General features: G+C 31.9%; 1 protein-coding gene across 2 annotated transcripts in view; it reads right to left on the bottom strand.

Annotated features, from left to right (window-relative positions):
- Positions 1–2,336: 2,336 nt before the first annotated feature.
- The window catches only part of LOC143063716 (citron Rho-interacting kinase-like), a 71,976-nt gene continuing 49,289 nt past the window's right edge, over positions 2,337–25,023 (bottom strand). For both annotated transcript variants that reach the window (XM_076236040.1, XM_076236041.1), the window contains exons 34-44: positions 23,961–24,197; positions 23,453–23,558; positions 22,270–22,350; positions 18,161–18,305; positions 16,113–16,354; positions 15,557–15,665; positions 10,178–10,309; positions 9,391–9,471; positions 6,849–6,930; positions 5,007–5,177; positions 2,337–4,396 (exon numbers count right to left, since the gene is read on the bottom strand). In XM_076236040.1, coding sequence (XP_076092155.1) covers positions 4,240–4,396; positions 5,007–5,177; positions 6,849–6,930; positions 9,391–9,471; positions 10,178–10,309; positions 15,557–15,665; positions 16,113–16,354; positions 18,161–18,305; positions 22,270–22,350; positions 23,453–23,558; positions 23,961–24,197 — 1,543 coding nt within the window. In that variant the 3' untranslated portion in view covers positions 2,337–4,239. The remainder of the gene's footprint in view (positions 4,397–5,006; positions 5,178–6,848; positions 6,931–9,390; positions 9,472–10,177; positions 10,310–15,556; positions 15,666–16,112; positions 16,355–18,160; positions 18,306–22,269; positions 22,351–23,452; positions 23,559–23,960; positions 24,198–25,023) is intronic.

Below are 25,023 nucleotides of genomic sequence, written 5' to 3'. Positions count from 1 at the left end.
AGAATGCGATAAACATGTTAACCTCACTAAAAATACGGATAATGCTAAAATAAAATTTAATTGTATTTTATTTTTTATTTTCTTGAATTAAGATCATTAAGGTTTTGGATTTCATTTACTTTGGCCTGAAGCATCGCCTTAGACAGTAATTGTCAATATGACGAACTGGTGCCGTAAAGCTTGGTATCACAAGCCCGTTAGCCAGTAATTTGGCACTGGACTCAAAATACAAATGTTTTAATGAAATTTGCTCATAAAACATTTTGATAATCATTTTAAGTATGGAATTTATCTCGATATGCATAGCTATGACTTTTCTTTTGGTCCCCATGAAATATACTAACTTCACCTTATGTGATATACATTTCCCAACTTATTCCGTTTTCAAGAACTTGCAGCTACTACTCCGACTTCACCAGTGTCTGCGCAAAAAGTTAATGAACCAGGGGTTCATCAAAGAATGTCTCGTCCTTTTACTAAAAGTTCATCGGAAGGTACCAAGACCTTGTTAATAAATATTATTTAGCAACATCACAAATGTAAAATGGTTTTGAATGATAAGATTCAGGATACTGGTGTTTATCATCTTTTAATAACATCCTGTCATTGTGTTATTGTGCTTTGTTACATATTTGGGTTTTTTTTTATAGCGATTTAGTTATTTAACACAATGTCGACTGCTGTAACCCTATTTCTGACATTATTACACAATATGTCTGCTTGTTTTCTTCAAATATCGTTGTCAATATAATGGAATTTGATGCCACTGTCATACAAGTGGGGGCTTTAGCTAGCTATTAAACCAGGTTCATTACACCATTTTCTACACAAGAAAATGCCTGTACCAAATCAGCATTATGACAGTTGTTATCCATTTGTTTGATGCATTTGAGCTTTTGATTTTGCCATTTGATTAAGGACTTTTATTTTTTAATTTTCCTCAGAGTTCAGAATTTTAGTGATTTTACCTTTGTCTTAACTAAAGGAATCTGTATATAATAGATAAGGTATCCAGGTTTTCGCTTAATTGATTAATGACTTTTGAACAGTGATATACTAATGTAACTAGTGTCACTAGCCACCACAAGTGATACTAGTATATATTGCAAATTATTGTATGTACATGTATATACGCCTCACATGCAACTTGAGAATTTCTAACACCTGTACTACAGCATTTGTCATATAAATGTTTTAACGTTAGTAAGTAAGAATTTACAAGTCACTTATAATCAGCTATAAATGAACATGGCTTATCATTTATCTTATACTTCTATAAAAAGGCCTCAACTGAAAACCTTATATTGAAGCAATGTAAATAGTCAACACAAACCATTACTCAGACGAATACAGTACCATTTTCTTTTTTGGAGCTGAAATTGATTAATAGCATGCTAATGCATCATGTCATATAACAATGGTCTTCAAAAACTTCTCTTCATAAACACAACTAATCAGAAAGTTTATGAATTAAAAAGAGGCTAAATATCTGAGACAGCAATCCTTAAACATTATCACATACCTTAGAATATGATATTTGACTATCAAATCAGTCATCGGTGATTTTACTATACCACATGTATTAGAATTGTTTAAATAAAGGCAACAACAGATCTGCCATCAACTTAAAATTCATACATTTAAACAGACACAATTAAGTTGCTAAAAATCTGCTTCATTTGGTCTTTGTTGGATTATTGTCTAGTTAGAAATCATCTCACATTTCCTAACTTTATAACAATTGGCAATTTAACAATCTTATAAAGTCAATTGAGCTTGACTGGAGGCATTCTAAATGGAAGGATAGTGTCAAAAAATCCTAAAGCTCAAATTTTAGATGTCATGGATCAAGATAAGCACACAAGCTTTTGTTAACTTTATAAAAGTAAAAATAATTTATTCAGAAATATCCATAAAAGATTATTCAGTTATATGCTCATGCCAAATTTCTATTTTCAGTGTAGTAAGTATCATATGTGACGTTGGATTGGGTTATAAACCTTAATTCTATAATACCTTTTGAACTTATTATTTTCCCAAGGTTAAGTATCCTAAAAATGTTCAACTGCTTCATATTTTAAAATGAGTCATGCTGGTAGGGGTATATAGTTTTTTATTATTTTCCCAAGATTAAGTATTGTAAAAATTTTCGACTGCTTCATATTTTAAAATGAGTCATGCTGGTAGGGGTATATAGATATAAGAAGATGTGTTATGAGTGCAAATGAGACAACTCTCCATCCAAGTCACAATTTATAAAAGTAAACCATTATAGGGCAAATATGGTCTCAACACCCAGCCTTTATATGTATATAAAAATAAAATAAACAAAACCATCATTGTTGTATCATATATTTTATAAAGTATTATTTTTTAACTTCTACAGAACACATGTGGTGGAAGATGTCACACATTATTTAATTACAACAGAAAAAAAATATTACAAGCGGTTCTAATTTTTGCACCTGTCAAAGAGATCATAATGTGTTGTACATGTACTACAGATTATTAACATTACAAGAGAACACAAAGATACTAAAATGCTACTGAAAACCATTCAAAAATTTAAAAAGTGGCAAAATGTTTCTTTAAAAATATTTTTTTATGAAATATAAACTAATCACTTTCAGTTCTGATGGAAAATATTTATTTACATTTCCGTCAAAAAAAATCAAATCAGGTAGTAGGAAATAGCACCAATTAAGATCATTCTTCATTCTAGTATTAAATGGAAGAAGAAACAGTTAAGGACTATAAACACAAAATATTTTATGAGATATAAGATGAAACCAAGGTAAGAATATTCACATAGTAAAATACATAAAAATGTACACACATTCAAAAAACTACACAATAGTCATGTATAAATTAAAATGATATGTACCCTTCAAAAGCAATGACTACATACAACTATATACATTTCTACATTCATTTTCTTTCAGACTGAATCAGCTTGCCACATGAACTGGTATTAATATAATGATTCAGGAAAAATGAAACTAAAAATGTGGCCTCTTTAGCACAGACAACAGTACTGTTTGTCTAAATTGCATGGAAAAGTTTACTAAGGAGCTATAGGTCAAATACTGTACTATACAATTTAAGTTTAAGCTTCCTAATCAACATAATTAAGAAGCAGTCAGATTTACAAACAAACAGAAAGCAAGAATATAGGAAAACAAACATGTCTAAAAATAATCTTTTGTAGGAATCATAAAATTTGATCTATAGTGAATATGAGATGTAACTTGAACTCTCTGGAGTTTGCAAAAAATACAAAACTAATTTATTAATATGAATATACCTTAAAAGTAGGAGTGCATCAACTCAGATATAATAAACACATGGTAATCCACTGGATTTTGTTTTCACACATGATTAAGAGGGATGGAGTTTCATTTCATTATATACAAAATTGAGTATTTCTATCATATAATAAAGATGAAAATAGAAAAATTAGTGACAATAATATGACAGAATACAACAAACTGATAACTATAACATTGATTTCATTTATTTGTTTAGCTAATCTATGATTGGTTTCAAATGAACAAGAAAACCAGAAAATGTGGGGATAGCTAATTCAAGTAAAACCACCTAATATGCATGCTTACCATCCCTTTTTATTATTTCTTATTCCAAAGGCAATTAATTTTCCAAATTATTGCATTAATCAATTCAAGCAGGATGTTTTGGCCGCAAGACTTTTTGAAAAATTGTAAAAATTGAAAAGGAGCTAGTCTTTACTTAAAATCTAATAGAATATGAAAAAGTTAATTGAACATTCAACTTAATCAATTAGAAATAACAATCCTTGTAAAAGGAGGGGCTGCAAAACCTGTGACTTGAGGTTTCAAACTCCTCCTACATTCATTACTGATGAAGATTAGAATTGTATTTCTAACTAACTTTCTATTCATCTCAATTTTATAAGAAGAAATATTTGAATAAAAAAAGATGGATCCACCATCATCATTTTCTTTAAATCACATTAGTCAAGTTAGTTTACTAGCAATGAAAAGTAATTAGATTGAATAACCTTGAATTATAAATTGATTGACCTTGGAATGCTTTTTGTTTACTCCTACTTGTTTTTAATAACATGACCTTGGACAGTTGTTTATAACACCTATCTTAATAAATAATTAGCTAGGATTCCAAATGTCCTTGAATCAGTTTGTTTACTACATCAATGTTTACACCATCTTAATCAATTGCTAAATTAGATTCCATGACTATTCACACGTCTGATTCTACTGTCATTCGACTATCTGCACTTAATACAGATATCTCACTAAAATTACTGTCTAAAGAAGTTAAAGAGAGTTGTCTCCTCATGTTAGATGGTTTCACGCTTCCTTTTTTTGGACTGAGGAATCTTCCTGGTGACTTTGGTCTACAAGTAAAACAAAAATAAATGATGAATAAATGTAATATCATATTGCAATTCCTTGTCTTTGATAGCTGATCGAGCATGAACATTATGTTTAATGACCACATTTTTACCAATATTATAACAAAACAAATCAAAAGACAAATCCAAAATATCTAAGAAAGATTAAGCATTGAAAATAAAAATAATTAATTGAGTAAATTTGAAAGATAAACTTGTGATTGATAAACAAGAGACACTATGTCAAAAAAACAAAACAAAAAAAACCCCAAAAAATCATCAATTCAAGTAATTTGTTTTTTAGTCTTGACCATTACTAGGAGGTCTTAAACCTCATCTTGTGGAACAGACCTAATTTCTTATATACATTTCTAACAACAACAAAAATGGCTATTAAAAGCAAATCTTAAATTTTTACAATAATGTTTCCAGAAGGTCCAATTTATCTTTAACAAAATAGCTTTCATTAGAACATTAATATTGTACATATGTTAACATTGCCATTTTAAAAGTATAAAACATTTACTGTGTATATTTTAAAATTATCATTTCAGTATAAAAATTGAAACAGTCTGTTATAACCCACTCAATCTTTTGTTTTTTAAAAACTGACCTATTTTCTTTATCGTCCTCATCCTTGAATTCTCTAGAGATTCCATCGTTTCCTTGGAGAACTATTAACTCTGTCAGGTATCCTGTTCCCATGGAAATGTAAACAGTACCACGAGTAATACCTACACCCAGAAATCGGGGGCCTTGAATATCTATACAGGTCTGTTTACCTCTATAAGGATAAGATACCAACAAAATTATTATTAAAAAACTCATTTGTATAACATTTCAATTAGAATTTTAATATTCTTACTAATTGAAATTGATGCAACCTACCCATTGGCAATATTCACTAAATTTGGAATATTATCAAGCTGAAATGTAAAAAATTTCAAAAATGTGAATAGACCATATAAACACAAAATATTAAATACACAGGGGACACAGCACTTTACAAATATTAGTGAAACAAGAGTGCACACGCTGAAATGTCTCGCCTTCTATACTAATCATTGATATTATGTTGATATTCCTAAGTATAAAGTTAAGCTTTATAACAACTGTCACATAAACTTAACATTAACCAAGATAACTAAACAAAGACCAATGAACCTTGAAAATGAGGTCAAGGTCAGATGAACCATGCCAGGCAGACATGTACAGCTAGCAATGCTTCTATACAACATAATAGTTGACCTATTACTTATAGTTTAAGAAAAATAGACCAAAACACAAAAACTTAACATAGTGCAATGAACCGTGAAAATGAGGTCACAGTCAAATAAAACCTGCGCAACTGACATAAAGATCATAAAATATTTCCGTACACCAAATATAGTTGACCTATAGCATATAGTATTAGATAAAAAGACCAAAACTCAAAAACTTAACATTGACCACTGAACCATGAAAATGAGGTCAAGGTCACATGACATCTGCCCGCTAGACATGTACACCTTACAATCATTCCATACAACAAATATAGTAGACCTATTGCATATAGTATGAGAAAAACAGACCAAAACACAAAAATTTAACTATAACCACTGAACCATGAAAATGAGGTCAAGGTCAGATGACACCTGCCAGTTGGACATGTACACCTTACAGTCCTTCCATACACCGAATATACTAGCCCTATTGCTTATAGTATCTGAGATATGGACTTGACCACCAAAACTTAACCTTGTTCACTGATCTATGAAATGAGGTCGAGGTCAAGTGAAAACTGTCTGACAGACATGAGGACCTTGCAAGGTACGCACATATAAAATATAGTTATCCTATTACTTATAATAAGAGAGAATTCAACATTACAAAAAATTTGAACTTTTTTTTCAAGTGGTCACTGAACCATGAAAATGAGGTCAAGGACATTGGACATGTGACTGACGGAAACTTCGTAACATGAGGCATCTATATACAAAGTATGAAGCATCCAGATCTTCCACCTTCTAAAATATAAAGCTTTTAAGAAGTTAGCTAAAACCGCCGCCGTAGCCGCCGCCGGATCACTATCCCTATGTCGAGCTTTCTGCAACAAAAGTTGCAGGCTCGACAAAAACTATATTCATATATTATTTTCAGTAATTTGGATTATAATTCACAGCACTAAATGCCCATAATTAATTAATCTGATAGAAGAATGTGTCAATAGGCCAATGTATGGGATAGTTGAGATTTGATAGAACAATGGACCAACAGACGGATTCCGAAAACAACACCCAATTTAATTTTTTGTTAGGAATTTTCATGTTAACATTTTATATGGATTGGCTAACTAGAACAAAGATTCTCACTCAAGGAAACACCAGTGACTTTGCAGACAATGACAAAAAGAAGTTTAAAGTTTTTAAAAATTTCTCATTAACAAAGAATTTCTTACTCCAAATCATTTACAAACCTTGTTTCTCTTTTGTCAGCAGGTATTGTAATACATTGTACACTACTAAAGTATGTCACATATAGGAATGGTTCACTGTAAGCTGTAACAAAAAATGATTTTGTTTTAAATAAAAAAATAACAGCCTAACAGGTTCTCTATAAAGTCTAACCATATTAACAGCAAATTCATTCCCTGAAGATTATGAAGTCAGATAAATGATTAAATAAATTACAACTAATAGTTTTAGAGTCACAGAATTCCTTGTGTGTAAATATGCTTAAAGGTGGACAACTAAGAAAAAAAAGGTTGATAAAAAATACAAACTTGTAATTTCATATGACATAATTTTTCAATCTTTTTCAAAAAAAAAAATAATACAAAAATTAAATATTGTTATATAAATTCATAAATTATGGCATACATTTATTAGTCTGACTTTTGAAAAACAGACTTAATGCAAGATAAATAAGTACAATTTCAGAAAGATCTGCATACAGATGTATGTATCAGATACCAGAATGTGAGTTCTAATTATTATGATATTCTCCCAGTTAGTTTGAACATATTTTATTGGTCAAAAATGAGAAATGGTTAGACACAAGTTTTTGAACTAAGTAACGTCTTCTCCAACTCACTTGCATTATTCGCATTTATAAAAACCTCATCATAATTTCTAAATTTACAGTATAATGTACAACAAAAGTAAACTAGAGGCTCTAAAGAGCCTGTGTCGCTCACCTTGGTCTATGTGAATATTAAACAATGGACACAGATGGATTCATGACAAAATTGTGTTTTGGTGATGGTGATGTGTTTGTAGATCTTACTTTACTAAACATTCTTGCTGCTTACAATTATCTCTATCTATAACAGTACTTTCTGTGGAAAATGTTATTGAAAATCTTCAAATTTTAAGAAAATTGTTAAAAATTGACTATGAAGGGCAATAACTCCTTAGTGGGTCAATTGACTATTTTGGTCATACTGACTTTTTTTAGTTCTTACTTTGCTGTACATTATTGCTGTTTACAGTTTATCTCTATCTATAATAATATTCAAGATAATAACAAAAAAACAGCAAAATGTCCTCAAAATTACCAATTCAGGGGCAGCAACCTAACAACCGATTATCCGATTCATCTGAAAATTCCAGGGCAGATAGATCATGACCTGATCAACAATTTTACTTCCTCTCAGATTTGCTCTAAATGCTTTGGTTTTTGAGTTATAAGCCAAAAACTGCATTTTACCCCCATGTTCTATTTTTAGCCATGGCGGCCATCTTGGTTTGTTGGCTGAGTTACCGGACACATTTTTTTAACTAGATACCCCAATGATGATTATGGCTAAGTTTGGTTAAATTTGGCCCAGTAGTTTCAGAGGAGAAGATTTTTCTAAAAGATTACTAAGATTTACGAAAAATGGTTAAAAATTGACTATAAAGGGCAATAACTCCTAAAGTGGTCAACTGACCATTTTGGTCATGTTGTCTTATTTGTAGATCTTACTTTGCTGAACATTATTGCTGTTTACAGTTTATCTCTATCTATAATAATATTCAAGATAATAACCAAAAACAGCAAAATTTCTTTAAAATTACCATTTCAGGGGCAGCAACCCAACAACGGAATGTCCGATTCATCTGAAAATTTCAGGGCAGATAGATCTTGACCTGATGAACAATTTTACCCCCATGTCAGATTTGCTCTAAATGCTTTGGTTTTTGAGTTATAAGCCAAAAACTGCATTTTACCCCTATGTTCTATTTTTAGCCATGGCGGCCATCTTGGTTGGTTGGGCGGGACATCGGACACATTTTTTTAACTAGATACCCCAATGATGATTATGGCCAAGTTTGGTTAAATTTGGCCCAGTAGTTTCAGAGGAGAAGATTTTTCTAAAAGATTACTAAGATTTACGAAAAAATAGTTAAAAATTGACTATAAAGGGCAATAACTCCTAAAGTAGTCAACTGACCATTTTGGTCATGTTGACTTATTTGTAGATCTTGCTTTGCTTAACATTATTGCTGTTTACAGTTTATCTCTATCTATAATAATATTCAAGATAATAACCAAAAACAGCAAAATTTCCTTAAAACTACCATTTCAGGGGCAGCAACCCAACAACGAAATATCCGATTCATCTGAAAATTTCAGGGCAGATAGATCTTGACCTGATGAACAATAATACCCCACGTCAGATTTGCTCTAAATGCTTTGGTTTTTGAGTTATAAGCCAAAAACTGCATTTTACCCCTATGTTCTATTTTTAGCCATGGCGGCCATCTTGGTTGGTTGGCCGGGTCACTGGACACATTTTTTAAACTAGATACCCCAATGATGATTATGGCCAAGTTTGGTTAAATTTGGCCCAGTAGTTTCAGAGGAGAAGATTTTTGTAAAAGTTAACGCAGGACGACGACGACGACGGACGACGACGGACGCCGGACGCCAAGTGATGAGAAAAGCTCACTTGGCCTTTCGGCCAGGTGAGCTAAAAAGAGAATCAAAAACACCCTGTACTTGAGGTAAAGAGGCCAACTTCTAACTTCACCTACCAAAAGACAATGGGAGACAACTCCATTTCAGCTCTGTTGGTCTGCTTCTTTTTCCCTTGGAATCAACATAAAATCCAAATTCTGCAAAAATAATCAGTTACATATTGACTTTTTATGTTCAATGTAGTCATTTTGGTTTCTGCCTAAATGCAAATAAAATCTTAAATCCTTTTATTTGCAAAGGAGTTCTTTATTCTTACAAACTTTGTAGCTTAGTACCAGTATCTATATTTCATTAGAGAACAGATGTATATTACTATAAATTCATCATCATTTGTGAGACTACAATTTTCATGGATTTCATTGGTAAGGTAAACCACTAATTTAAATATTCAATTATTGTAAAATTTTCTACAGGCTTGTATGCAGACATAGGCAAATCCACAAATTAAGATGTACATAAAAATGCAATTTTTCTGCCAGAAATTGAATCGGTATCCACGAAAATAAATGAATTCAAATTAATTAAGGTTAATGAGCAATTATCTGGAGGCCTTTTGTATTGGAAAACAAACGCTCACAATGTAAAGGTTAAAACTGTAATGTAAAACATAACACATTTTAACAAGCTACATCTTCAAAAAAATGACCTTATAATGTAATCTTCAAAAGAGATGTTTAACAACCTTGTCTACCAAATTATGAGGGTCTCTCATGATCATTTTTTGTTTTTATCTCACATGGATATATGCAGTAACCAGCCTCTGTAGAGCTGTGTGAAACCCACAGGTAGAGGACTCATCTTGATTTTTTTTTAGTTGTAATTAATATTTAACAAAATCATTACCATGGAAACAGATGAGAAATTCCAGCGGCAATCCTTCAGGTGATACTTTTACAACTGCTAAAGGAAAGCTATTGTGTATTGCTGCTCCAAAAGCTGCAAATGCTAAAGAGTTATCCCTCTTGTCAACAAAATCTACAAATATAAAAATAAAATCACAATATGTTAAACATACAACATTGACAAATTAATTTGAACAGCTTGACTTTCATTGTTCATTAAATCTTTCTTTTTAAAACAATACTCCAAATTGACAACAACTCTTCAAATGGTCTGCAATTTTATTTGCTATGGTCTACATGTTTCGCCTGCCAGGCAGGTTTTATCAGGACAATTTACGTTCAGAAACTAATTACTGAAGTAATCAAAGTGGTACATTGAATTTTACGTTGTCGTGGTGAGAGAAACAATGAAAAGTGAAAGTAGCAATAAAGATTTATAAATAGATAAGATAAATATAGAAAAAATAAAGTTTGTTTACAATGTATATTGATTTGGTATTACTTTTACATGATACATGACATTGTTCAAAAAGCTTGGTCTCTTTATGGACGACCTTCCCATGGTCCCTACCACTACGCAAGGCTTCTCTTCCAACCTGACCATTGTTGGATGTTTGTTTTAAAGATATTAAAGTTTTTCAAACCTTACAGAAAAAATCAAAAATGAGAAAATTAAAGTAAAAGTATTATTCTTGAAAAATAATTAGATAGGCATGCACATATATTTGGGTAATACAGTACTGGTAGTTAAATTGATTGCCAATCTTTGGTATTATAAATTATTCAATACAAAAAAGAATAATAGTGGTTCAAGTTCAATCTATAATTTAAACACAAAATGTTACAGTGTTCACATCATTCATGGTAGAATCCTGGATAAAAAAAAAATAAAAAAAGAAACATAAAAAAAATATGCATAACCTTGCAATGTAATAAGAAATTTATTCAACATTCAGTTTAAATTTTTTTTTTAACAAAAAACCATTTAATATCTGTGTATCATTCTATTCTTAAAAAGAAGCAATTAGTAAACATGCTAATATTTCCTTTCTGCAGTGACAAACCACATGTTAATACATTTTCTCTGAATAAATATTTGAATTTTATACAGTCGACTCCACTAATTGCATACCGCTTTTAAAATAGCATAATTCTGTTTTAAAATTACATAATTTTCTCCTGCACAAAACCATTTCCCATTCATCTAATGTTTAATTGTCCAGTTAAATGCATAGCTCTTCAAGTGGCCTTTCAGTTAATTGCATAGAAAAAAATGCCAGCTATATGTGCTTAGTTAAAACTGACGAGAATTTTGACCGGAAACGGCAATTTGGTGAGTATATTTTTCTTTAATGCATCATAATTTTCATTATTATTTCATATTAACTTTTGTGTTATCTATACAATTAAACGAGAAGACCTCATTTTGTGTGTCGCTTCTCTTCCTTCCACAATAAATTAATCATCATGCCTCTGTGACCTATAGGTACCATGTATTGTCGCATTTGTCATCCATTCTTATGATTATTCAGTTTGAGTTATTTTGGGAGAAAAACGAAAAAAACTGCGTCCGGATATTTTTCCGTCATTGGACGAAATTTTAAGTCAGACTAGACATCCGGTTTGCGTTTTTCTGTACTTTGTACATACCAAAGACTATGAATAACGTGTATTTGCTATCTGCTATCATTTTCAAGTTTACTATCCACGGCGGTCACTGAGTTTATTAAATAGAGAGACTCAGAGTCTATATATTGAAATCAATAGAAAAAAAAAATAGGAGTTTTGGAGGAAAAAAATTAGGAGCCGGGCTAGAAAAACAATTGTCATGTCCCAATAACTTTTGATACCTTTTCTGAAATTCTTCAGTCATAAAATCTTTTACAAAAAATCATCGGGTCACAAAGTATATTAAATAGAGAGGGTCTATATAATATATCAATGACCGCCGTGGATTGATTAGTTAACTGAGAATTGATAGCATAGTAAATAGAAAACAAAAAATTGGAAATTTTGGGAAAAAAGGAGAAGGGGTTGAAAAACAATTGTCCCGCTGTCCCCAAGTACCTATAACTTTTATTATGTGACCTTTTCTGGAATTCTCCAGTCATTAATGTTTTTACAAAAATTCATCCTACAACACTTTACATACTTTCAACCACGCTCTGGATGCCCGCGGGTGTGTTCTAGCATTTATCATCCTTGCTTAAAGTATTTCAGTTTGGGTCATTTTGGGAGGAAAACGAAAATATAGGTGTCCATATATTGTTTCCGTCATCAGACTGACTTTTTGAGAAATATAAAAGACTTCCGTTGCCCTTTAGGCCTGTTTTGAAATTAAACATAATTTGCATAAGTACTTGGGACAGAACAATTATTTTTTGCGTTTTGCTGTATACTATGATCATACATATACTATAGATAAAGTGTATTTGCTATTTATATATATTGTCAATTCCAATAGTTTTCTATCCACGGCGGTCAGTGAAATATTTCTGTATACTACATACATATATACTATGAATAAATTGTATAAATTTGCTATAATTTTCTATAAATTCCACTGAATAGTTTACTGGGGTGATTTTTAATATATCAGTGACCGTTTTATATAGTAATGTATGTTCATAGTATACAGAAAAACAGAAAGAATAACAAGAGTGCACACACTGAAATGTCTCGCCTTCTTTACTAATCATTGATATTATGTTGAAAGTCCTAAGTATAAAGCTTTATTACAACTGTCACATAAACTTAACATTAACCAAGATAGCTAAACAAAGACCAATGAACCATGAAAATGAGGTCAAGGTCAGATGAACCATGCCAGACAGACATGTACAGCTAACAAAGCTTCCATACAACAAATATAGTTGACCTATTACTTATAGTTTAAGAAAAATAGACCAAAACACAAAAACTTAACACTGTGCAATGAACCGTGCAATTGAGGTCATGGTCAAATAAACCTGCGGGACTGACATATAGATCATAATATATTTCCATACACCAAATATAGCTGACCTTTGGCATATAATATTAGATAAAAAGACCAAAACTTAAAAACTTAACTTTGACCACTGAACCATGAAAATGAGGTCAAGGTCACATGACATCTGCCCACTAGACATGCACACCTTACAATCATTCCATACAACAAATATAGTAGACCTATTGCATAAAGTATGAGAAAAACAGACCAAAACACAAAAACTTAACTATAACCACTGAACCATGAAAATGAGGTCAAGGTCAGATGACACCTGCCAGTTGGACATGTACACCTTCCAGTCCTTCCATACACCAAATATACTAGCCCTATTGCTTATAGTATCTGAGATATGGACTTGACCACCAAAACTTAACCTTGTTCACTGATCCATGAAATGAGGTCGAGGTCAAGTGAAAACTGTCTGACGGGCATGAGGACCTTGCAAGGTACGCACATACCAAATATAGTTATCCTATTACTTATAATAAGACAGAATTCAACATTACAAAAATTCTGAACTTTTTTTTCAAGTGGTCACTGAACCATGAAAATGAGGTCAAGGACATTGGACATGTGACTGACGGAAACTTCGTAACATGAGGCATCTATATACAAAGTATGAAGCATCCAGGTCTTTCACCTTCTAAAATATAAACCTTTTAAGAAGTTAGCTAACGCCGCCGCCGTAGCCGCCGCCGCCGCCGCCGCCGGATCACTATCCCTATGTCGAGCTTTCTGCAACAAAAGTTGCAGGCTCGACAAAAACGGTATTTGAAAAAAAGGGGGAGGGCAAAAAAAAAAAATGTGTTCAGTCCCCAAGTACCTTTGACTTTTGATACCTCTCCTGGAATTCTCCAGTTATAATTTTTTAACAGTTTACATACGCTCTTATTCCCCGCGATTTCGGGGATTTTAAAACAGTTTCTTTCATGTTTATATGTTGGAATTTAATTATAAAATAAACCGTTATGTGTACATAGGTAAAGTTTCCCATGTTCTATTAAGTATTTTAAGCATCGAGGTCACAAAAATGTCAAGAAATTAATTAATGTAAAAACACGCCAATTCTATCTCAAAAGGTATTACTTATTGATTGGATTTCAAACATTGTCCATAGATTACATTTGGGGTTTTATGTTAAATATTACAGGGAATTTATAGAGTGGGGCGCTCATATTCGCCATGGACACAATTTCGCCGTTTCATGATTTTGAGGTGTAAAAACTTCAAAGGATGGTTGAAATTGAAGAAATATGCCAGTAAATTATATTTTTATAACAAATATGATTATTTTTGAAAATGATACCAAATTTCGGCAAGCAAAGGACCGAAAAACTGACAACAATTTTTAGCCAATTTCCTGAATGGAAAAAACGATTTCAAAGAAGTATTTCTTTAGTAATTCTTTGACTGATTGTCCTAAATTTCAGTTTTTTACACCTTTCAAATGTCTGCTATTCATCTATAATGAAATTTATTTGATAAATATTGTTTAAAGCTGCAGTTATTTGGATGCAGTAATAGATGTGTAACAATGGCGAATATGTGTCCCCCGTTGACAAAACATCAGGAAATTTCAAACACCCTTTAATCCAACATTTCAAATGATTTTTCTCAAAACAAACACGTTTTAAAGCTAAGAATATTTTGCATTTGAAGTTATCTTCATATACATGTAGATATATCAGTATACTTCAAAAACATAAAGACCTGAACATAAACTGAAAAAAACATGGAAAGATATGGCAAAAATGAGCACCCCACTCTATATGGTTGAAGAATTTTATACATCAATCATTTATTTTTAAATTTATTTTAATGAGCATTTACTTCTAATTATTATATTTGCTCACTTTCAACACTCGTGTCCAGCAAATAACCTGTGCAGGGCCCCATTACCTGTTTACTGCTTTGCATATATGAAACTAACAAGGTTAAAGAAACAGTGTTATATAACTGTGCAAGCGGAAAATACTGTATATCAAATGCAGTTCATTGCACATCTATTGTTAAAAATTATTAAAAACGGTGTAATATTGTTAAACAGTTTATTTCAATCAAAGCGTAACAATGTACATTGTACATACGGGTCATATAAACAAATCTATTTATAGAACAATTTGTTATTTATTTTCGTATCCCAGGTAAAAAGAAACTTCGGTAAATAAACTAAAACTAAATAATTTAGAAAAATTATTGAAAAAATACAAAATAAAATAGTATTATGCATACAACTTTTATTAGAATAAATAATCATTCGATATGTATTTTGACTCTGTAATTTGGCATTTTGAATATAAGCATACTCCGCTTAATCGCATAATTTTGTCTGACAATTAGGCTATGAAAATAACGGGAATCGACTGTAATACTAATTAATCAACATACCAGTAATGTTTGAATGATCTAAACTCAAGCGATAAAATTTGTCTGTTCCCACTATTGCAAACTCATGGGATAAACAAACACAGCTACATGGCTCATTAGTCATGAATTCCTGCAAAAAAAAAAAAAAATCAAAAGTTTAAAATCATTTCACATAAAATAAAAACTTTCTAAGCTAGTTCTGCTGTGAAAAAGGTTTTTTTTTTTTTTTAATTTTAAGGCTGTCTAATTTTTGCATGTTGCTTTCATTTATGCTCTCTATAAAATACCAATATAAATGTAAAATGCTCTAATTTTACTTGTTAGAAGGTTTTCAAAATAGCAATTATATCACATCCTTTTATTCTATATTTATCAAACATTTACTTTCATAGAACCAAAACTTAACTTTTGAGTTCACATTTTTTTATTTTATATTTATCTAACATTTACATTCACAGAACCAAAATTTAACATAAAGCATTCTTTTCTTAAACAGAATGACTTCATTACTGAGTTCACATCTTTTTATTCTATATTTATCAAACATTCTATATCTAAGAACCAAAACTGTACATACTTTTCTCAAGCAGAATGACTTCATTTCTGAGTTATATTTCATAAGCAGAACCCTGTCTGCCATACCAACAACCATGTAGGAACCACCATGACACTTGGAAGCATCCATCACAGTACATCCCACAATTCCCTCTATGACAGTATGAGGGATAGGATTTGTCTCTTCTTTAGCAGCAGAGTTAGCCTGATCTATTCTGGAATGTATCATACGTTTGTCTATGGTGACTACAGACCTTTCCCTTCCTGCAACAAACACATTTTGTTAGTAAAGGATTGAAATGGTACATGATATCAATAAGACCTTTTCTTGTTCAGTGCACATAGAGAAAATGCATATACAAGATTGGTTTTTTTTTTTTTTTATCAAAAACACAAACATATTATGTACAAGATTAATTTTTGATTTTGTCACAGAGGAACTGCAAACTAACACTTACTTACTTTTCTAGTTTTTTAACTGTAAAAATGAATGTTCATAATTTTGCAGGGAATGTGGACTTTTCTATTCTTCATATACTGTAAACCAACTTAGTATTTTTGCAGATACTTTTATTTCATGTTTTACCTTTTCTAGACCAGTTCGCAGCTATTTAATTTCGCGATTTTCAAATATACTTGATGTAGTTAAATAAGGAAAGATCCAAATCTTACAAATTTGCGACATTCTGTATTTGTGTTATTTTTCTACTCGTGAAAGTTGCGAAAGGTAAGTTGATTTACAGTATTGCTCAAAACTATTAGTCTAGTTTGAAATTACTTATTGGTCCTGGTAATGTAAGTTTCAGCTTGTCAAAATAAAATCAAGGAGATATGGCATGATTGCCAACCTGAGACCAAAGGTAAACAGCTATACGTCACTTTACTGCCTTCAACCGGCGTTTTACGTTTCCGCAAATTGGCATTACTTTTCCGGGAAAAAAAGATGACGTTTCCGGAAAAAAAAGTTTACGTTTCCGCAAATAAATATCTTACTTTTCCGGAAAAAAAGTGACTATTCCAGAAAAAATAAATTATTACTTTTCCGCAAATAATTAAGAAATACCTGTTGATCGAAAGCAAAGCCATAATAAAAAATAAATATTTATTGAGTTAAAGGTCATCATAACATGCAAGTAAAATTCATTATTAAAATGTATGAAAACGAATATTCAAAAGTCAGCACTAATCTGATATATCTTGATATGAGTTCATAAGTCAGTTCTTGCAGAACATTTGTAGCCAACACGTCGGACAAAGTCCATAGTAGTACATTCACCGTTAACAAGTTTTGTATTTTGTTCAAGAAGGAAGTCTTTCTTCTCCTTTTCATATTTCCGAACGGGTGTTTTTACAGTTAGAGTTTTTGCATTTGGATGTAAGATGTTGTTTGTAGTTTCAATAACACATCGACAAAGACAAAAATGTTAGGATGGCTAGCGTTTAACTGCTCGTTCAGGTGGGCACGAAAAGACTCGGCACCATTCGTTGTTCACTTTTCCTCGGGGTCAGGAAGTGAAGCCCAAATGGTTGGTGCCATCTATATACAATTCCAATATATAATCGGCAAACTTCATGCTTTTATCGTCAGATGGAGCATCGGCTATTAATTCAACAAAGCATTCTTAAACCATGTCAGTTGGCAAGTAAGCCAAACCAAAGATTTCTCAATGAAGTTTGATTTATCCTTACCAGAGTGTAGATATAAGATCAGAACCTCTTCTTTATTAAAAAGATAAAATAAATGATTTATCTAATATATATTGAAATACTTACATTGTATTATTCCAGGTAAATTTCCGGAAAAGTAATAAATACAAATTGCGGAAACGTATACTCTAAATTTGCGGAAACGTAGTATTGGGACTTTGAAAAATTAGCGGAAATGCAATACGCCCCCTTCAACAATGAGAATAACCACTACCATATGGTAACAATCTGATTCAAGTTTCTAAATCCCACATATTTTGATTTATAGCTTCTAGGATGACACATTATTTATAAGATTTATAAGATACATCTGGTGCAATATAATCTGGTTTCTCATAAAATCAGTACTAATTTTTTTTTTACCTGTTATTAGAATGATCAGGTTGAGAGATGATATGTATACAATTTGGTGCACACATTTAAATCCTGTCAGCTGTGTTATAATGGCATGTGTACCATGGTATAAATTCACACAAAATAGTCCCTCGTCTGCACCTAGTAATACCAGCTGAAGAAAAAGAAGAAAAACTGTTAACACAAAATCAAGCAAATAGTTGTATTCATATGCACCACATGTTTATATTTACAATTTAACAATGTTCTGAATATATTAACCGAATGGAAACTGGATAAAAAGATTATTTCCTATCTCAGCCATTAGATCTGCACAATAACAATGTTTACTCTATGATTTGTTTATGGTGTCTTCTACATAATACATCACTTATTATTCAAAAACATCTTTTAATTTCCCAGTTTCATTTTAAGATTTTCAATTTTATATATATTCTATTTTGTTTTAAAAATTAAACTAGAGGCTCTAAAGAGCCTGTGTCGCTCACCTTGGTATATGTGAATATTAAACAAAAGAAGCAGATAGATTCATGACAAAATTGTGTTTTGGTGATGGTGATGTGTTTGTGCATCTTACTTTACTGAACATTCTTGCTGCTTACAATTATCTCTATCTATAGTGAACTTGGCCCAGTAGTTTCAGTGGAAAATGTTAGTAAAAATTTACAAATTTTATGAAAATTGTTAAAAATTGACTATAAAGGACAATAACTTCTTAGGGGGTCAATTGACCATTTCAGTCATGTTGACTTATTTGTAAATCTTACTGAACATTATTTCTGTTTACAGGTTATCTCTATCTATAATAGTATTCAAGATAATAACCAAAAACAGCAAAATTTCCTTAAAATTACCAATTTAGTGGGAGCAACCCAACAAGGGGTTGTCCGATTCAGAGCTCCAGATAAGAATTCACAAATTGGGTTTTTTTACCCACCATTTTCTTATACAATTGGGTGATAAAGTTTTTTAATTGCATTATCAATTCCAATTCACCCCTCATGTTAATATCAAATTGGGTTTTTCACCACCAAGCTCCTTAATGTATTGGGTTTTTTCATCAACACAATATTGAATATTTAGGCAATATCAACCCCAGATTTTTTCCATCTTAAATATGTTTCTTTCTTTGTTTAGCTGTTTTATTTGGTTAAGAATTAGGGTTAGGGTTATTTGCTAGCTGTTTTATTTGGTTTATTCACTGAGGAGCAATTGTAGGTTTAATTTGTGTTCCGTTTCAAACCTTCTGCCAGTTTTGTATTTTCTCATATAAACTGTAAAAAAACGGATATGTGTATTCACAGGCACTCGTCTTATACCTTTACAATGCTTTATATAATAAATTCTGAGACCAGTGCCTGTGTGTGTATTCATTAATTAACCGTAAAATGAAAAAAATAGTATTTAAACTCTAATTATACTTGAATGTTTTTGTTTTATTCCATTTTTCATAAATCTGGGTTTAGTTGTCTTTTATTAGAACTTTTGGTTTCTGATGATTTTGTTATCATGTCATAATTGATTTGGCCTTTCACTTTTCAACTGATTTCGTTTTTGAGGAAACCCTGTTTTTATTAGCAATGTTCTCGTTAAGGTACGCACACACGTACTCCCGTGTGTTCGATGGACGCTTCCTAAAAACACTGGCTGAGTCTTGTTATCATCATAACTTTCCGTCAGCTTTTCAAAAGAAGCAGAAAACATGCTTCTATTCAATATTTTACCGGACATTCACTTTCGTTTTAATTCAATGTATGTTTTGATAAATCCCGAGCAATGCGAAAAAAATATGACTTCATGACACACGCTAATTGGATAAATGCCGAGAAGATCGAAATGTTTTCAAAAACACGTGTACCTATTGAGCAACGGAAAACTCTAACAGGGACCCATTTAAGCTACATGATGCAGGGATCTATTTTTAGAACGAAAGAAATTTCCAATTATAAATATTATAAAAATAGTTTACGCGACGACTGTAAACAGATAAGGGTAAATAACGCAAATGGTAGCCAATAAAAGGGTTGAGAACTCATGGTTTTGGAATATAATTGGGTTTTCCTTTGCATTAATTGGGTTATTGAACCCTGCAATGGGCAATTGCATTGGGTTTTTTATTATTTGTATTGCGTGATCACGCAAATACGCAGCTTATCTGGAGCTCTGCCGATTCATCTGAAAATTTAAGGGCAGATAGATCTTGACCTGATAAATTTTTTTACCCTCAGTCAGATTTGCTCTAAATGCTTTGGTTTTTGAGTTATAAGCCAAAAACTGCATTTTACCCCTATGTTCTATTTTTAGCCATGGCGGCCATCTTGGTTGGATGACCGGGTCACCGGACACATTTTTTAAACTAGATACCCCAATGATGATTGTGGCCAAGTTTGGATTAATTTGGCCCAGTAGTTTCAGAGGAGAAGATTTTTGTAAAAGATTACTAAGATTTACGAAAAATTGTTAAAAATTGACTATAAAGGGCAATAACTCCTAAAGGGGTCAACTGACCATTTCGGTCATGTTGACTTATTTGTAAATCTTACTTTGTTGAACATTATTGCTGTTTACAGTTTATCTCTATCTATAATAGTATTCAAGATAATAACCAAAAACAGCAAAATTTCCTTAAAATTACCAATTTAGGGGCAGCAACCCAACAACGGGTTGTTCGATTCATCTGAAAATTTAAGGGCAGATAGATCTTGACCTGTTGAACAATTTAACCTATGTCAGATTTGCTCTAAATGCTTTGGTTTTTGAGTTATAAGCCAAAAACTGCATTTTACCCCTATGTTCTATTTTTAGCCGTGACGGCCATCTTGGTTGGATGACCGGGTCACCGGACATATTTTTTAAACAAGATACCCCAATGATGATTGTGGCCAAGTTTGGATTAATTTGGCCCAGTAGTTTCAGAGGAGAAGATTTTTGTAAAAGATAACTAAGATTTACGAAAAAATTGTTAAAAATTGACTATAAAGGGCAATAACTCCTAAAGGGGTCAACTGACCATTTCAGTTATGATGACTTATTTGTAAATCTTACTTTACTGAACATTATTGCTGTTTACAGTTTATCTCTATCTATAATAATATTCAAGATAATAAACCAAAACAGTAAAATTTCCATAAAATTACCAATTCAGGGGCAGCAACCCAACAACTGGTTGTCCGATTCATCTAAAAATTTCAGGGCAGATAGATCTTGACCTGTTGAACAATTTAACCTCTGTCAGATTTGCTCTAAATGCTTTGGTTTTTGAGTTATAAGCCAAAAACCGCATTTTACCCCTATGTTCTATTTTTAGCCATGGCGGCCATCTTGGTTGGTTGACCGGGTCACCGGAAACATTTTTAAAACTAGATACCCCAATGATGATTGTGGCCAAGTTTGGTAAAATTTGACTGGGTAGTTTCAGAGGAGAAGATTTTTGTAAAAGTTAACGACGCCGGACGCCAAGTGATGAGAAAAGCTCACTTGGCCCTTTGGGCCAGGTGAGCTAAAAAGAACATGTAGGATCACCAAACTTTTTCATGTTTCACAGAAAGCAAACATCACTCTGTATGGGTCTGTCAAGAGCCTGTTTTTAAGTTGTTGTTCTTTGTTGCTGTATATCATATTTGTTTATCGTTTATTGTTTTGTTCATATATCAGGATGTTAGTTATCTCGTTTGAATTTAGCGGCCTTGGCCTGAACTGGTCTAAGTAGGCAAACTACTGTATCATTAGCCTGTTACTGAGGTTGTGAGTTGGAATCCATGTCAGGTGTGTTTGACTCCAATCTTAATTGTCTTGGATTGTCAGTTTTCCTATGGCAAGTAGTTCTCTCCATGCACTCCAGCTCATTAACCACAAACTGACTGCCACAAAATAGGGCAATAGTGCTGATAGTGGTATTAAACACAAATCAATCAATTGTTTGAATAATTTTATATTTTGTCATGTTGGGCCATTTTAATAGCTGGCTATGAAATATAGGCTTTTCTCATTGTTGAAGGGTGTACATATAGTTGCTGAAATCTATATCCTTTTTTCTCTACTGGAGACTTGTCTCATTAGAAATCAGACCACATCATCGTATTTTTGTATCAGAAAAACTATTCATTTAATTGACCTACCTCTTTACAAAGAGCAAAGGAGCAGTTGAGTTCCAGTCTCCGACTTCCTTCTAATTCTAACAGTGTTTTGGAAAACATTCCCTGTAGAATAAAAACAGTATTATATTCATTAGAAATGTAGGTTGCTAAAGTTAACTTTGAACATGAGTAGTTTGTATTCAACATGTCAGAGTGATTTAGAATTCCAAAGATTCCCCATTCATTTTCCAACAGATCTAAATCTTTGGTTAACATTGCAAAGGGTGGATGTCAAAGATAACATTAAACATGAGTAATCTACAATATCAGTTTCCCTTTCATTTCCTACTTACAGAATATCAAATCGTGGTGTACATTGAAGAGGGTGGACATCAAAGATAACATCGGACTTGAGCATAGATGCCAACCCCCTTTTGACACAATCAGTAACAAACTATCAAATTTTCCGTATTTTTGAAAAGTTTTCAGTAATCATTCATAAACGTGCATTTACCAATAAAAATTACTGACGAGTGGTTGCAAAGTGATGTACACTAAAATTTGTCATTTAACATGTTGTCTGTAGTATGTATTCCATTCATTAATTGTTCAGATGTTCTCGACTCAAACATTTTTGTTTTGTCAAGGAGAAGTAGAGAAAGCGGGAAAGCTACTTAATAAAATGCAAGTTTGCCTCTTCGGAAGTCAGTTAGTTACCCAACGATAGGTCGATAACTCCCGAGAAACCGGAAGCATTACATTGGCGTTTCCTAAATACTGGACCAGGACGGAAAAGTAATGATAAAAATCCGCGTTTTACAAAATTGAACGTCGATGATTGGGAATCCGTAACTATTCGACTTTGACCGTAATAGCGTAGTTTTTATCGCAAAATCGGAAAAACTACGGAAAAATCGTAATGGTTGGCATCTATGCTTGAGTAATCTAGAATATCAGTTTCACTATAATTTTCCTATTGACAGAATGTAAAATCTTAAGCAATAAGAAACAGAATACAGGCAGTTCCACAATTAATTTTGCCTAAAATAATGTACCATGAAATAGCATTACCATGAAAAATAATTTCTTGATCAATAATGCTGAATAAGAAAATATTTCGAAACATACCCATATTATACAGAAACAACATCTACAAAACATAAGAGGGATCTACTTTTACCTGTGAAATCTCAAAGTAAAACTTTGTAATATTTTATGGACTTACCGTTCTGACAATGGTGTCTTTTCTCTGTATACTTTTGACAGCAGCCTCTAAACATGCTACCCATTTCTGCTTATCTGAGAAATTACTAGCCATCAGATACAACACTCTGAAAATAGATTATAAAGACTGGGTTGAAGGCTGAAGGAATAGTTGTTTACACAAATTAGGTTCATACTTTTCCTTGTCCTGCCATTATCTCCAATGAGCCAAAATTATTTTATAGGGGTTCAAATTTGCTTCAAAAAAAAAAGTTCTCTGGACTTTCAAATATTCAAGTAAAAAGATCTTGAAAAAAGTAGAAAGTAAAGAATTCCATATTTTAGTGGATACATCTAAATCAAACAATCAAACTTTATATATATAGTTGATAGTTTCCAATATTTTGTCTTTCCTTTGTAAAATACTGATATAGATCCTCAACTTATCTTATCTTAATTTTAACCTTTTAACTTATAAATAATAGATTATTATCTAACAAATTTTCAAATCTGGAACCTAAAATTTTTACCTTCCTGGCCAGCAGGTTGTGAGTGGTTGCTGTTCTAGTTTCATGACATGAGCAAGGTCAGTGTTTGTTGTGTTTGGCAGCTCTGCTGTACTGATTGCACTATGAACTGTAACATCTGTGTTTGGTGGACCAAGATCAAAAGTGTCAATAGGACTAGCATCAGATTCATACACAAATAATAACAATATATTGTTTTCTAGTGAAGCCCATCGTCTCTCCCAGCCTTGTTTCTCTGTTCTGTTAAAAAAAATAAAAGCACATATCGTCGCTGTTATGCAGAAACCACATATCTAAGGTTTTGATAATTTTTCACCAGGCATTAAAAACTGAAATCTTTTAATCGATTATTTAGAATTAAATATGTATGTTCAACTGTATGCCAAAATATCTGATCTTCTAACCAATCAATTACCAAGACGAGCAAATATTTCTGCACCTATATTGTTTTTTCAAAGCTTTTCATTATTTTTAAGCTATATTAGCTTTGAAAACCTGAAATTGATAAAACTGTACCTGTTATAATATAATCTGCCGTGCCATGTGTTTTCTTTTGAGATACGATATTTTCGCACAACAAAATGTCTCACCGATCCGACTACACTTTTTCGTCTCGTGTCAGAATTCGAGTAAATGATTGGTTAGAAGATCAGATATTTTCGCATACAGTGGATCATACCTATCTAATCTTAAATAATCGATAAAAAGATTTCCGCAAAAAATTGAGATACGAGGTTTTTGCATAACAGCGACGATATGTAAATTAATAAAGATAAATTAAGTTCTAACTAATATTGAACACTATATATCATTCCACTGTATAAAGTAAATATTGATAGCTATATTAATATTTGATTGGTAGAGACTATCCTTTGTGACATGGAAAATATTTCATATTACCCTCTAATTTTGTAACATGTGCATCTTTTCAGCTCTTTCTTAATATTGCCATAGTAAATATATAGACAATAACTGATAAGTGTATTTAAATATCAGCTGTATTTGTACAAGGCTAAGAAATAGGTGTAATGCTAGCTTTAGCTAGCTATTACTCCTGTTTCGTGCC

Source organism: Mytilus galloprovincialis, chromosome 2, assembly GCF_965363235.1.
Source record: "Mytilus galloprovincialis chromosome 2, xbMytGall1.hap1.1, whole genome shotgun sequence".
Taxonomy (NCBI): domain Eukaryota; kingdom Metazoa; phylum Mollusca; class Bivalvia; order Mytilida; family Mytilidae; genus Mytilus; species Mytilus galloprovincialis.
Note: the sequence above shows the minus strand (reverse complement) of the source record. Positions and strands in the feature narration are given on the sequence as shown.